This window comes from Hippoglossus hippoglossus, chromosome 5, assembly GCF_009819705.1.
Source record: "Hippoglossus hippoglossus isolate fHipHip1 chromosome 5, fHipHip1.pri, whole genome shotgun sequence".
In the NCBI taxonomy this organism is placed as follows: domain Eukaryota; kingdom Metazoa; phylum Chordata; class Actinopteri; order Pleuronectiformes; family Pleuronectidae; genus Hippoglossus; species Hippoglossus hippoglossus.
Window position 1 is genome coordinate 16,366,886 of NC_047155.1, and position 14,764 is coordinate 16,381,649.

The 14,764-nt window shown below is 40.9% G+C and overlaps 1 protein-coding gene across 7 annotated transcripts in view; it reads right to left on the reverse strand.

Moving 5' to 3' along the window:
- Nucleotides 1-14,764, reverse strand: part of LOC117761880 (inositol 1,4,5-trisphosphate receptor type 1) — an 82,334-nt gene that overhangs the window by 63,880 nt on the left and 3,690 nt on the right. For all 7 annotated transcript variants that reach the window (XR_004613897.1, XM_034586189.1, XM_034586195.1 and 4 more), the window contains 6 exons: nt 12,360-12,430; nt 3,640-3,749; nt 2,986-3,072; nt 1,917-2,075; nt 1,056-1,154; nt 94-177 (listed from right to left, as the gene is read on the reverse strand). Coding sequence is in view for 6 of the 7 variants with exons in the window: in XM_034586189.1 (XP_034442080.1) it covers nt 94-177; nt 1,056-1,154; nt 1,917-2,075; nt 2,986-3,072; nt 3,640-3,749; nt 12,360-12,430 (610 nt within the window). In the remaining variant the exon portion in view is untranslated. The remainder of the gene's footprint in view (nt 1-93; nt 178-1,055; nt 1,155-1,916; nt 2,076-2,985; nt 3,073-3,639; nt 3,750-12,359; nt 12,431-14,764) is intronic.

Below are 14,764 nucleotides of genomic sequence, written 5' to 3' on the forward strand. Positions count from 1 at the left end.
CTTAGAATATCTGAGAACAAGCTATATTTATTTAGTATCTGGTATAAAATGTGTTTTGTCCTGAAGCCCTAAAAAGCCATGAGAGAGACAAACCCCTTTTAGGATGATCTCCTGATTGTCACCCCACTTCATGAACAAGACAATCTTCCAGCTGGTGTTACAGTTGACTGAGTTCACCTGAAAAAACAAACACACAGTTTGAATGTAACTGTAATGTCGTGGCAGGCTAGTTACTCATGACTTTTTTTAGTTATGTGATAAAATAATCCAGTTATCCATTTAACCCATTCTAACCATCAATAACTTTTCAATCTAATACAGCGAATTTAAATACATATTTATCATATTTATAAAACACATTCCTTAAAAATATGAGTGTTACATGCACCACAGCCAAGGAAGCAGAAACAGTTCAACATTCAATCGTGGTGCGGATCCAGATCAGGGGACGGATCCATCGAATGTTTATTCAAAAATGAGACATGTTTAGGGGACTAATATTAAGGAATGCGTGCACTGTACTAAAAATCCAGTTATAGCTCATTTAAATGTGGTTTGAGGTATGTGCTCTACTGAGCACATATTCAGAAATACATCTTTTACAGCATCTCAAAGCAAAACTGAAAACATCTTCCTTACTCTGGTAACCATCATTTGCACTTTAATTCTCAGCACGCTGCACATCTCTGAGCTTCTTGCAGATTCATAAATAAAGACTAATTGAGTTTGTTTCACTCTTGGTAAACAGGAAAAAAATCTGGCCTGAAGCTTAAACTGTCTCAGGGATCTGATGAAACAACAGCGGAAATGTTAAGTAACGCGGAGCAGTCGAGCGTAACAAGAGAGAAACGGCCCAGCCCTCTGAGTGCTCTGTTAGCTTACGCCTACAGCTTCGCTGTTCTGAATCAGGAGGAACAATTCTGTACTGTTTCACGTCAGGCAGCTAATAACCGAGTAGCGGTTATGAGGAAAAGGCTATTATTAGACTCAGCAGAGCAGAAACTCCCACAGAAACATCTGAGGAGGGAAGATGAGGCGCAGCGGCTCAACCAGACCTCGTTGCATCCTGGATTATCCACAAGCTGGTGCGTGCTGGCATGCAGTGGTTGGCCAGCGTTCACAGGGTTCAGGACCACTTTGTCCCCGATCACCACCTGCAGTCACACAAAAAACACACACAATAAAACACAAAAATGGAAAATTGTAAAAAAATAAAAAGGTTATATATTATAATCCTTGCTGCCAAAGAATCCAGATCAGAGTCATTTAAGAAGGTGTAAAGCGATGTTTCGTCTAAACATACTGAACTCATTCTGGGCTCCACAAATAAAAACTTTATTTTACTAAAATGTATGATTAAGTTGAGGAGGACTTCCTGCACTCTGCAACCAAAAATAGTTTACATTACTCATCCTTTAATCTCCAACATGCAAAGATAAGAGCGCCTCACTCTCCATTTGCATGTCATTGTCTTTCGTACTACTATTTTCAGCAGGCAGGGACTATTTCCAACTTTCTTTTTGTCCATGGCATGCTGCTGCTGCTTAGGCCTTGTGCCATGCCTACTTAAAGAGGAGCTTAGCAGAGAGGACCGGGGACTCTGCCGTGGCCCATTTTGTCCTTGGGCATGAGTCCGCTTACTTCCTGCTGCAGGAAAGAAGAGCGGCTGCCAACAGGGGCTTTGTGATCAGGTAAACACCAATTAGTCTCTGGCACAGGTCCACGCAGGGTGAGATGTGATGGGACTGATCGAGTATTAGGATGGTAAATCAGACCTGTGGCCGGGAGGTTGATTCTGCAGCCTTGGCCTTGTAATACTAATTTATGTGCAAGTGATTAACTCCATTATCAACCATTAAAAAAGCAACAGTATTAGAGAAGAGCATTTCCAAAGACTTGTACATGCGATGACTCACACTGTCCCCTATGGAGCGTAGTTTGTAGAAAGGCTGTATATAAAACCAGGAGCCCTCATTTCCTGCCGTGTCTAGCATCACCCTCATGGCGTTCTTCTCTAACAGCGCAGGCAGACGCTTGTTCACCGTCAGGTACTTGTTGCTCTTCAGGTGGAGGAGCTGTGCAGAGGCAATAGACAGAAATACACCAGACATGATGAAATGTGATGGGAGGAAGAAGTGGTGCTAACGGTGACTGACTAAAAGAAGTTATTACTGCCAGCTTTTTAAGAAATTACAACAGGTAAGAATGAGGTACAAATTCTACTCTCTAAAGAATCTACAGGCTCTAACGGCTCAGGAGGTAGAGATGGTCGTCCACTGACCACAAGGTCGGTAGTTTGATCCCCAGCAGCTACAGTCTGCATTGTTAAGTGTCCTTGGGCAAGATATTGAAGCCCAAATTTCCCCTGATGGCTGTGCCAACAATGAATGAATGGAGTGTAATAGAAAAAGCTGTATGAATGCTTGCGTGAATGAACAAAGCGACTTGTATTGTTAAGTGTTTTGAGTTATAAATAGTCTTTTTACCGTTTTGCATAACTACACTGAAGATTGTCTTCTTACCATACACTTATTTAAACATATGGATTTTTGTTCTTTATATGACGATGTGTATGTGTATAGACAAGCAAAAGGTGTAAGCACCTGATGTGTATGTTATGTATGAAACGGGCTATATAAATTAAATATGTTATTATTATCATACATGTTTTATGTGTGGGTATAATATTAAGTCTGTTTTTGTTTAATTATCAGGGACCTCTGTTCAGGATGAATTCAATAATATGCTTTATTTAATTGTTTTTTTCTGTTTGACTTCAATTTCGATGATGGAAATTGCAACTGATGATTTGTTTATTATTGAAGGGGTTATTCATTAATCAAATTCAAGATAGGAAGTTTTGGACAATCATCTCTATTGCTGGCATGCAAGGGCAATTTCAGTTTGATCAAAAGTTTGTGGAAGTCTCAACAAAGCTTATCTGAATAACATCAAGCAGATGATTTGTCTTTGTGGAGAACAAACCTGAATAACGTTCCCATACTGAATTACTGTTCCAAGAAGTTTTTTGTTTTCAGAGTCATTCTGCTTCTTCTCCAGGTCGGCTGCATGCTGGCAGAGAACAGAGAAAACAAGAGTGAAAATCACACACACTCACACACAGTCATTCAGTAACAAGTTATCTGATTGGTTAGCTGTTGGGTAAAGCGTGGCAAAATACACATGTTCTTAGGCAGAAAATGTTCACTTCTGCAGAGGGGCTTTAACCCAAAACTCACATCTCCATAGAAACAACCGTGAGATTGTAATCTTCTGTTTTATGACGGTGTGGTGAGATAGCATATTGCTTTAAATGGTATTGTAACACAGTAAGACAGAAGCGTGTAGAGGGCGGAAAGGTAGGATAGTAGGAGTGAAAGGCTTCGGAAATGTCTATAAAAGGAGTTTAAAAGTCTAACTCAGCAAATCTCCTTTGAAACTGCTCTTATACTCTGGTTTGTGAATATTCAGTGTACTGCCTGGCTTTCAAGTTTCATCCAAATCCAGAATAAAGTTCGCCTTGTGTAACTCTTGTTCTCTCTCTCTGTATGCTGTGAGCCCCTGCGGACAGGTCTGTGTGTGTTGCACTGGTGTGTGGTGAGGACGGCTGGGGGCTGAACATGTTGTCACTTCACTCACATGGAGCTTGTTGAGCAGCACTGTGTCCGTGTTCCCTCCAGGCTTCGCTGCTTTCCAGAACTGCTTCTGGGCCGAGTAGCGGTTCATAGGACACAGTCTGAAGAGACAGTCTGCACAGAGAGAGAGAGAGAGAGAGAGACAAAGATTCATCTGTAATGGGGAGATATGTACAGAGACAGAAAATACAAGTACAGGCTGACATGTTCATATAAATCTGAGCATGCAGAAACAGACTTATTTTGATCATCTACAGGGAAAAAACTGGAGGTTGACAACAATGTTTATGGGTAAGAAAGGGACATGGATTTACATTACACAAATAACAGGAAAGAAGTGGAGAATACAATGAGTGACAGAGGTCAGCACTGCAGTGTGGGAAACGGGGTCAGAGCTAAACATAAACCAACCAACGCTGAAAAGCCTTAGTCACTGAAACATGTGGAAACAAAAACGTACAATAAAACAGCCTGAAATAAAACAAATGATATTGAAATAACATGACAGGCTCATAAACACCTTTTTGAAATGTCTAGTGAAATATTCAAAGAGAAAAAAACATTAGAAACTCACTATTTAAAAGGTTCAGTGTGTAAGATTTAGGTGAAAGGGATCTATTGGCAGGAAGTGAATATGAAATAATCCTAGTGATGTTTTCACTAGTGTGTTTCATCTAAATTGGGTGAATTGTTTTCTTTACCCTAGAATGAGCCCTTTATATTTAAATACTTTATATTTACATTGGGAGAGGATCTTCTCTACTGAGGCCGCCATGTTTTTTACAGGAGACTAAACACCTTTTGAGTTTTTATGAAAACTGAAGTCTAAAACAGGTTCTATTTCATGTTTAGAAGGAGAGGGTGAGGTGAGGGGTGTTCAGCTGCAACATGCACTTCACCACTAGATCTCACTAAATTCTACACACTGAACCTTTAACCCACTCTATGTGATCACACCCTCGCGTGTGTGTGTGTGTGTGTGTGTGTGTGTGTGTGTGTGTGTGTGTGTGTGTGTGTGTGTGTGTGTGTGTGTGTGTGTGTGTGTGTGTGTGTGTGTGTGTGTGTGTGTGTGTGTGTGTGTCATATACATTTCCTCCTCTAATCCTCATAGGATTTGGAGAATGTTGCTGTGTTGTATCAGTTTGTCCCAAAATGTGTGTTTGTTATGTGACACAGCAACAAGTTGAGGTCAGAGTCGGCGTATGTAACCACAGCAACGGTGAGATGCTGCTGTCGTCAGCAGACTCTGATAGTGCTGCTCATTTTCATAGATACTAAACAAACTCACGAGGAGGAAAAAACGGGCCCTTGATTTGCATGCTGATAGGATTGTAGCATAACAGAGTTCCTCTTTTGTCCCAGAAGAGTTCCTCTTCTCAAACGAGTAGCACGACTGCAGCCGAAACGCACACAGGCTGAAAGCTGTTGAGTTGGACAGCTTTAGTTTTAAGTTGTACAATACACACAAGCTGGTGTTTCTCTGACAGATTTGAACTTCTGTCCACCGGCAACTTCTGCCTCTGTGTGCTGGATTCACTCTGATTTCACCTCTCCTCAAACCAAAGCTCTCTCTTCTGAGAAGGCGAAAAAAAAAAGTACAATCTGTCCATCCTTCCCCCATTCTCCCTCTCTTTCTCTCGCTCTCCTCCGGCTATAGCCGCAGTAACATGACCAAATAAGGCCAGTGAAGAGAAGGGGAGTGGGACGACAGAGGGAGAGAGAGAGGAGGGTGGGGACTCCTTCTTTCCCCCCTCGATATTCTACCATCCCTCCTTTCTCCTCTCTGAATTCCTCTAACCATGTCATTCTCTCCTTCGGAGTTAATGGCCTCTATCTCCCTAAAAATCTTCCTCCCACCCCACCTCCCTCTCACACCCCACATCAGAAATGGTTTACTTAAGCCTGATCCAAAATACAGTTGGAAAAACTAAGAAAAGGAAGTGAAAGAGAAATGAGGAAGACAGGAAGAGAGTGAAAGAATGTGAAACAGAGAAAGAGAGCACAAAGAGAGAGGGTGAGACCTGGAGCTATTCGGTGCTGTGAATTGAGTAAATGTGTATTTGTTACGCTCATGGGTTCACACAACGTAGATAAAAACTGAACGCTATGTTCTCGCCGGAACTGGATCGAGCTTGAAAGTGTAAAAGACGGATGAAGACAGACACTGGAGGCTCCTCTGTGGCGAGTGAGCTGCAGCATAATTTGACACAGCCATTTTGATCATAATCTACACACACACACACACACAATTGCAGCATGTGATATATGATCAGGTCAACACTCGACATTTGCCTTGTAAAACTCAGTCAGCTGGGAAACATGTCCCGTCAGTAATGCTGAGATGTGAGGTGAGAATTCCTGTAGGGTTCAGTGCACAGGGGAAGTTGTGGGACTGGTCCACAGGGCAGACAACTCAGGGATTCATTAACGTCCCTGCAACCTAACACAAGAGTTTACTCCTGGCACTGCCACCCCATAAACCTGACTGCATTTACCACCGACATATCAATTGTCAGGCCATAAACAAAGCTATGTTCGATTCTGGCTGTCCCCTGTGCACTGCATAAATGATAACCTATTATTATGCAGCATGCTGATTAGAAAAGATAAACATACACAGGCCTTTATTAGCAAACTGTAAACCCAAATAAAGTGTTTCAGTTCTCTGATGCTGACTATTAAAATGAAAGCGCACTTGCACACTTATCTTCAACCCTGTGTTTATAGTAATTTCAAAAAAGTCCTTTCATTAAAGCCTCAAATGAAGAGGCACAATACAATAGTTCAAAAAGAATAGCACTCATAAGATCCATCCACTTTTATCAAGATCTATGAATTATTCGCCAAGGGAAAATGGTGAAAAATGGTTAAAAAACGTCCTATCTCATGATGTTAAAGAAATTGATAAATCCTGGATCTGCTCCCTGATCCGTATCCACACCTACATTGAATGTGTTCTTTAATGACTCATACCACTACCTTCCACCAAGATCCATGGTAATCCGCTCTGGAGGTTTTGCACAATCGTGCTTACAGACAAAGAAACAAACAAAGAAACAAATGCACAGGGGTGAAAACATAACCTCCTTGGTGGGGGTAATAAAGACTGACAACACTCCATCTGCATAGTTCACAATGGTACACAAGTTTAGTGGTCATGGTTTCTACAGGGCAGAATTAGTTCAGACTATGAAACTTAAATTTCCATTTCTCCTCCTCTTCATTTTCTGCTGCTCTGTCATTAAAGCAGCTGGAGCACATCATGTGAGAGAAATCCTGACATGTCCAAATCACAAAGAAGTCTTCAGTGTTCAGACACAGGCAGTGAGGCCGGCTTGTGCCTCTGGAACCGATCTGAGCAACTCTTCCCTGCAGTAATTAGACAACACTGTGGAGCCATAAACACATTATACTGCTTCTATTCTGTTTTAAATCATCAATATCCTCAATGACCTGGTTTGCACAAACTCCTGGGTTCTTTATCATGTTGGCAAAATTATACAGGAAGCAACTAATCACTTGCAGTACATCTAAGACAATGAATGGCTCTACCAACAACATGTTCTCCTGATTGTTTCCTGCAAGAGCTCTCATCGCTCTGAAGACAGGAAAGCAATACATGTTGCTATTAGCAGAGGAAGGGACTGAAGACAGAACTGTTTCTGGTGTTTATCTCACATGAACCACCCAGCTAGTCTGCAGTGTGTCTGACAGTAACAGTGGTTGGGGCGGACAACAGGTAGGTGGTGGCAATGCTGCAGAGCGAGGCATAGTTTCGGTATGAATCTGCACTTAAAGAAACATCTAAAAGGAAGGCAAACAACCCAATAGTTGCAGACATGTGAAGCCAGGACTCTAATGGTTTTCACATGCTACTGGTTTAGCAATGATAACAATCTGATCATGTTGTTGTAAACTTCAAATTAGAAAACTGTTCCCACATCCAATCGCCTAAGAGATAAAAGTACAAACTAGAAGGCCCAGCAGTCTCTTTATGAAACCACATTTAAATTCACTATGATTTTGTTTTGCACCAAATAACACACACTCATAAATATCAGCCCCTAAACTGATTTTTTTGCCATCAAAATCAATGAATTATTCTCTGAGAAATCAAGAAAAATTTCAGAAAAACACCCTGTCTCGCAATGTTATAGAAAGGGAAAAAATAAATCCTGGATCCGCACTCTGATCTGCACCAGAATTTAATGGCTTCATCCTTGAGTCATGCAGCACCCCTCCACCAACTTTCACCGGGATCTGTTTGGTAGTTTTTGCAACATCCTGCTCAAACAAACAAACAAACAGACAGGGGTGAAAACATAACCTCCTTGGCAGAAGTAATGACAGACTGTGATGAAATTGACTGAAAGCAGTGTGCTTCCCCTGCCTCGTGCGCAGCCTGTAGCTCAGTGTAGCTCTGCTGAACTGTGTGTAGGTGTGCAATGGTATTTCAAATGCAGTCTGGGGTGAGACACTAAGCAAAGCGTCCCGATGTCTCAGCGTGTGCTCTCAGGCGAGAGTGCGATTGTGTGGAGGGTGCTTGTGTTTACATTGGGAGGAAATGTTATGCATACCTCAGCAGTGACAGTATAAGAAGCGGTGGACATGGCTATAGTCTGGCCTTGTGCCCTTACAGCGTCCACTTAGCGGGATTATCTCTGCACAACTGTCGCAGCCGAGGAGCCTCCCAAAGGAGGAGGGACAGAATAGCTTTTGTGCTGCCAGAGGTGACTCAGAGTCCTCCAATCAGAAGTTCCCAAAGAAGTTTGAAGAAAGAAACATGTATAGATATCTAAGCACAAAGCACACGCAACCGGACTGTTTGCAGCTGCTTTACCAGGGAAAACCCTGCTTCTTGTTTGGTTTAATAACGTTTCACACTCCTTCAGACTTATCTATGACAACATCAAATACATTCTGTTCTATTCCATACGGATTCTAAGCAGGTTTCTGATATGTCCAGAACAGCAGAGTGTATACGAAATTAGGTGTCCTCAATATGCTTCATAAAGTTTCATTTCGAGTATGTTGTTAATAGAGGCCATTGTTCCACAAGAACTGCTCCAGAGAAATGCTGACAAAAGAACAACTAAAAACATATTTAAAAAGAAAGGTTTAGTTGTTAGCAATGTTTAAAAGTCATCATTTGATTTACATGTGATGGTACATGTATGTCATTGTTTCTCGTTAGTGTAAAACTATTGTCATGTTTTCTTGGATACTAACTGTAAAACAGCACTGATACATTTTCGTTCGTGACATAGTAAGCACAGATTTCACTAAAAAGGGAACAGAGAGCGCACACCTCTGCCAAGTCTGATTGGCCACTTCATGTACTGTATGTATTGAAACCAGATACATATTATATCATGTACACAGAAACTTTCTGCAAACATGAAACGCAGGCATGATATCCATTCTCTGATATAGCTGAAAGGAAGATTTGTTATTGTACAATAAGATCATCCACCTGTTCATATACTCTCTATCATACGCCTGATTCTTTTCAAAGAGATATCTGCTTTTTTTCTTTATCTATGCAAACAGACAAACAGCATGAAAACATAACCTCCTTTGCAAAGATAATAATAATAATAATATTAACCATGGCTTCCATTCAAAATAATCACTGCCATTGCAAAAGGTTGCTATAGCATTTAACATCCACGAAGCTGTATAGGTCTATAGAGATTTAGAAGAATATGGGTGGAAGCAGGAGCAGCAGGGTCTGAGATATCCCAACTTTGAATAGAACCATCTTCACCTCTTACTGCCTCTTCTAGTCAGGAGCAGCTGACATGTGTGGAGCCACTTCAGCAGTGTACTGTATGTTCAAGTGTGCTGTTGAGCCAGCATGAACTTGGACTCAAAGCTTTCAGCCACAGCTTCATGTTTTCATGATCATGATTTGTTTACGGATATTGAAAAAAAGGTTAAAAAGGTTCAAATGTCTGCTAAATACAATTACGTATCATAAAGGAACATTGAGGTGAAGTCATTCAGTGGGTCCGATTGAGAGCAGGACATCTGAGTGGTGATGAGTTTTAGAAGTGAGCCAAGGGAAAAATGAGTGTGCGAAGATGGAAGATTACAGGAGGCAAAGCGATTAGTGAAAGTCATTAGTCCGGCTATTAAGTGAGTCAGTAGGCAACTCCCTCACTACCTTCACATGTCTGCTGCCAAAATATAGTCCTGCAAAGAATTATAATCAAATTTACAAACAGTTCTGATCCTGTATGACTTAAACTTAAAGCTAAAACGGCTTTGTTTCACACTGGTCCTGTATCTTACAGGCCAATTCAGAGCCTGGTTACTAGAGCATGACCGATATATCTGTTTGCTGAGATTATCGGCCAATATGATCGTCTTTAAGTCAACTTGTCGACTGTTTTTTTTTTTTTTAAATCGAATAATTCAGTTAAATTTGTATCAATCATGAACAGGCAGCAAGGTATGGGACTATACTTCTCTAAAGATGGTGATGCAGTTTCTGCAATACCTGCACAGCAAAAACAAGCAGGGATCTATATCATATCAGCATCTGCGTTTGGGTTTGCAGGTGCCAAAATGAAAACTTATTTTACTTTTGCTCTATAGTTTTTAATTTTACTGAATAAACAACACAGAAAAGATGTGCATTTACGTTTACATTTACATTTTTTACATCTGCCCCCAAATATTTATATAGGTCAGGCTCGACTGTTGATAGTGGAGAGATATGATCACACTGATGCTAAGTAAACTACAAAAAAGACTTCTACAGTTGTTGGACAAGTACAAACAATGCTACAATGTTTTTTGGCCATCAGTGTTGGTCAAAGGAATAAGCTCGACAGTCCTTGAGAGCTACAGTAACAGAGATAGAGAGAAAGAGACTCGTCTTTCATGTTGCTGCAGGCGTGGAGGTATCAGTCTGCACTCTGTGTTTACTGTGCTGACAGTTATCGTCTCTGGGGGATGATAACCTGTCCTGGGACACCAGAGACCCAGTGAAGAGTGAGAAGTGTGGGTCACTGCTCACATCAAAAGCTTTCTACCTTCTAAATACAGAGTGAACTCCTTTACACCTTTGAAACAGCAGATAGAAGCAGATAGCTTAGTACAAAGTGAGTGGGTGTGGACTTGGTATAGGAGGGTGAGCAAACACAGTTCAGAGCCAAGGTGAAAAAGTTTGAAATCAAGTTGAACATTGCAAAAGCCAAACCATTTGAGAAAAAGCCCCCAAAAGAATTGCATTACTTTTAATATCCATTTATGTAGAGTTGCAACTGACACTTTTTTAAATGAAAATGTAATTATTTTCTCAATTAAATTATCGATTGTCTGGTCGATGAAATATCAACTCGATAACAGCTGATATTTTTTCATGAAAAACTAGAGTTGCTGCCCCGAGGGTGTATGCCTACGCCAACCAGTGCCTTTTTAATACACACTTTTTTTTTTTAGGACAAATATGAGGTCACAGTGACCTTTGATCTTAACTGAAATCTAATCAGTTCAACTTCCAAGTGACAACGGGTCAACATTTGAAGAAATTACCTAGAGACAGACTTGAGATATCATGTTCAAGAGGCCAGAAACAGGTTTTATGACGCCATTGTGGCCTTGACCTTTGACCTTTGGTAACACACATCTAAATCAGTTAATCTGTGAGATTAAGTGAACATTTGTGCCAAATTTGAAAGGATTTCCTGGAGTTGTTCCTAATATATCATGGTCACAAGGCAAAAAATATGCTTTGAAAGGTCACAGCGACATTGGCCTTTGACAACAAAAATACAATCAGTTCATCCTTGAGTCCAACTGAGCCTTTGCACCAAATCTGAAGAAATTCACTCAAGATGTTCTTGAGATATCGTGTTCACAAGAACGAATGAATGGAAAACCCCAAAACATAACTCCCCCAGCCACTGGCAGTCACCAGCACAGAGGGATGATGACCTGAATGTCCATCAAATAATCGTAATAGCTGTTCCTTCTTCTTGTCAATTGACAAATTGATTATTCAACTAATTATTTCAGTTCTTAACTTCTTGAACAAGCTTAGTTTATTTAGATCTTAAACTAGTCAACTTGTTAAAACTATGAAACATAATTGATCTAAAAAAAACATACAAAAATGTTAATTTTAAAGAAAACATGTAATCAGCAGCATCATGCTTTTTCTATTTCAAGGACCTGTGACATGTATCCCAGATACACTCAATAGACTCTATTTTGACACTATACTCTGTGCGCAATGTCGAGCGAGGCCTCTCCCCAGAGATATAAACCTCTAGCCTGAGAACTGAGGGTCATGAGTTCTACTTCCTGTTTGAGAGCTAATAATAGCGGGTTCACCCACAGAAGCGTCTCAAGGTTTTGTTTGGGAAGCAGCTTTTTGTGTGTTGTTTTCCATCAAACCAACATCAGAGCTGATTCTCTCCATCAGCCTCTACGTGCTAAGACGAGGTGTACAGGCAAGCACACATACACACAGCATGGAGACAGAGGCACACATACACACACGAACACACACACAAACACACACCCCATTAACATTGTCAAAGGCAGCCCCTGTTTGAAGTCCATCGGGCAGGGATATTGTGGCTGTCACCAAAGAAACCCAGCATAACACATTCAGCAGTGTCTCTCACGGACCCCACAGTATAAACACAGCAGTCAGTGTGATGATGTCAGGCCTCGGGAGGATGAGGGGAGTCGACTCTCTCCATCTCTTACCTCTGAACTTCTTTGGAGGGTTGTTGAGGTCCCCTGCATCGGGCTGGACGACGCAGCGGTCATCCACCAAGCTGTGAAGATAAACACAGAAAAACACTATTAACTACACCCCTGGCAACCAGTCAGTTCGGGCTCTGGGTTTTGGACATCTGTGCACATTGTTTTGTTTAGTTTGCGGTGAATATTTTTGCAATATTAAGTAGATTTTATTTTCTGACAGATTAAAGCCAGTCACTGACGATCACATTCAGCGGACAGGTTTTCACATTAAAGTACTGTGGGGCTGCATTAATAAATAATGATTACTATTAGTTGTTATTTATTCTGGAGCTGAAATGGTACGGAGATAATCAATCATTAAATCAACATAAAATGAATCTACAACCGTTGATCATTTCATTGATTTGGTCAAATATGTTTTTATAATAAATCAGTCGATCCAGCCTCAGAAATGTGAGTTTGTTGTTTTCCTTCATCATCCATGATAGTAAACTGAAAATATGTGTGGAGTGTTTGTAAAACCAATTCCAACTCCTTTCTGAATTAGTTTTTTTTTAATTAATTATCTAAAAAACAAAATGTGGCAGATTTCTTCAGGAGGTGTACAAGTGCATATAGGCAACTGGAATTGCTTGTTTTGTCGCCTATGTACACGTGTACAACTCCAGAAGATAACATGACCTGGATGACCCAGAATCTTCACATGTATGTGGCAGAAACTACCATTTTTTGCAATCTTGAATACGTTTAAAATTAACACTAATATAAAACCAATAAAGTAATATAAGAAAGCAGCAACACTTGTATTTCCTGTTTGTTCATTGAGCACCGTGACACTCCTTTCAGTAATTAAATAAATCTGGATTACGTGACCTGTGGGCAAACTGGAAATTTCTGGTGACAAATTTAGCTTTCACTGGCTCAGAATAACACTGAGCTGGACTCCGGCCAAATCCCACATCCATTTCAAGCCTTTTTCCCGGGGAATGTCTACAGTTGTCCAAACAGACCTGTCTGCTCCTCCTCTCCGTGCACCTCACAGAGCAGAGCTGCAGACTCAGATAAAAGCTCAGACAATATGCGGGGAGGAAGAAATTGTACAGTATATGTTTGATGCCCCTAATCCCTGTCAGAGCTGTCGTTGATGGTCAAAAGCTTAATATTGACACATTTGAACAAACTGGACAAGTCATTCTTTGGGATCACTACACAATTTCTAACACATTTAACCTTTTGTTTGCTCACAGGCCTCTCTCTCTGGGGACCCGAACAGGAGCTGGGAATGCTGCTCGGCAGGATGAGTTCATAAGCTCAAAGATTTTTTTTCCTTTTCTTTCCACGCGGTTTCTTTCTGTAATCTAAGATTTGGAGAATGCTGCTGTGTTGGTGGTTGTGAGAGGCTCACAAGCCAAATCAATTTTGTAAATACATGCTTGTACGCTTGTATAAATTTGTGTGCACCAAAGTGTGTGTGTGTGTGTGTGTGCATGTGTGGGATACACTGGAACTCGAGAAAGGCCCCAATGTCTCAATGGTGACTCAGTCTTTGTCATTCCATTTTTCATGAGCAAGGGGGTGGAGGAGGAGGCGCTGGACACTGGGCTGAGAGCTGATATCACATACAGCACCTTGTTATATATATATATATATATATATATATCTGATGGTTTTTCTACTAGCAAAAATATTATTGCAAGAGAAAAGTGTGAACTGTGTTGGCACTCAGCAGAGCACATACCTTCGCCAAGGCCCAACAGTCCCTTTAAATTCAATTAAGCAGCAGCAAATTGCACACACTCATAAATATCAGTTCCCAAACTGTGCTTGAAATTTTTCATCAAGATCCATGAATTATTCTTGGTGAAAAAAAAAAAAAAAGATCTATCCTGCAATGTTAAATAAAGTGCTAAAAACATTTATGGATCAGCACCAAAATTGAACAGATTCTTCCCTGTCCCAGACCACATCTTTCCACCAAGTTTCACGGCCATTTGTCAAGTAGTTGTTGCATAATCTTGTTCACAAACACACAAAATAACCAGCAAACAAACAGATGGGTGAAAAACATAACCTTCTTGGTGGAGGTAATAATAACTGCACATCTGATATTTTAGTGATACCTTAAAGGGGACATAGCATGCAAATTCCACTTTGTTAGTGCTTCTACACGTTAATGTGGGTATCTGGCATGTCTACCAACCCAAAAACTCTGGGAAAAAAACACTCGCGCGTTTTGTTATGGTTCCTCTAAGTCAGAAACGTCATGCTTGAGCGACTCGATTGCGCTTCCTGGGTTTTGTGTCGTAACAAGGTACTGGAAGTCTCCCTACATGGTCTTGGCCCACCCCCCACCTCATCCCCCCCGTCCCCCCACACTCATTACGCCAGGTTTACACCGGAGGCAG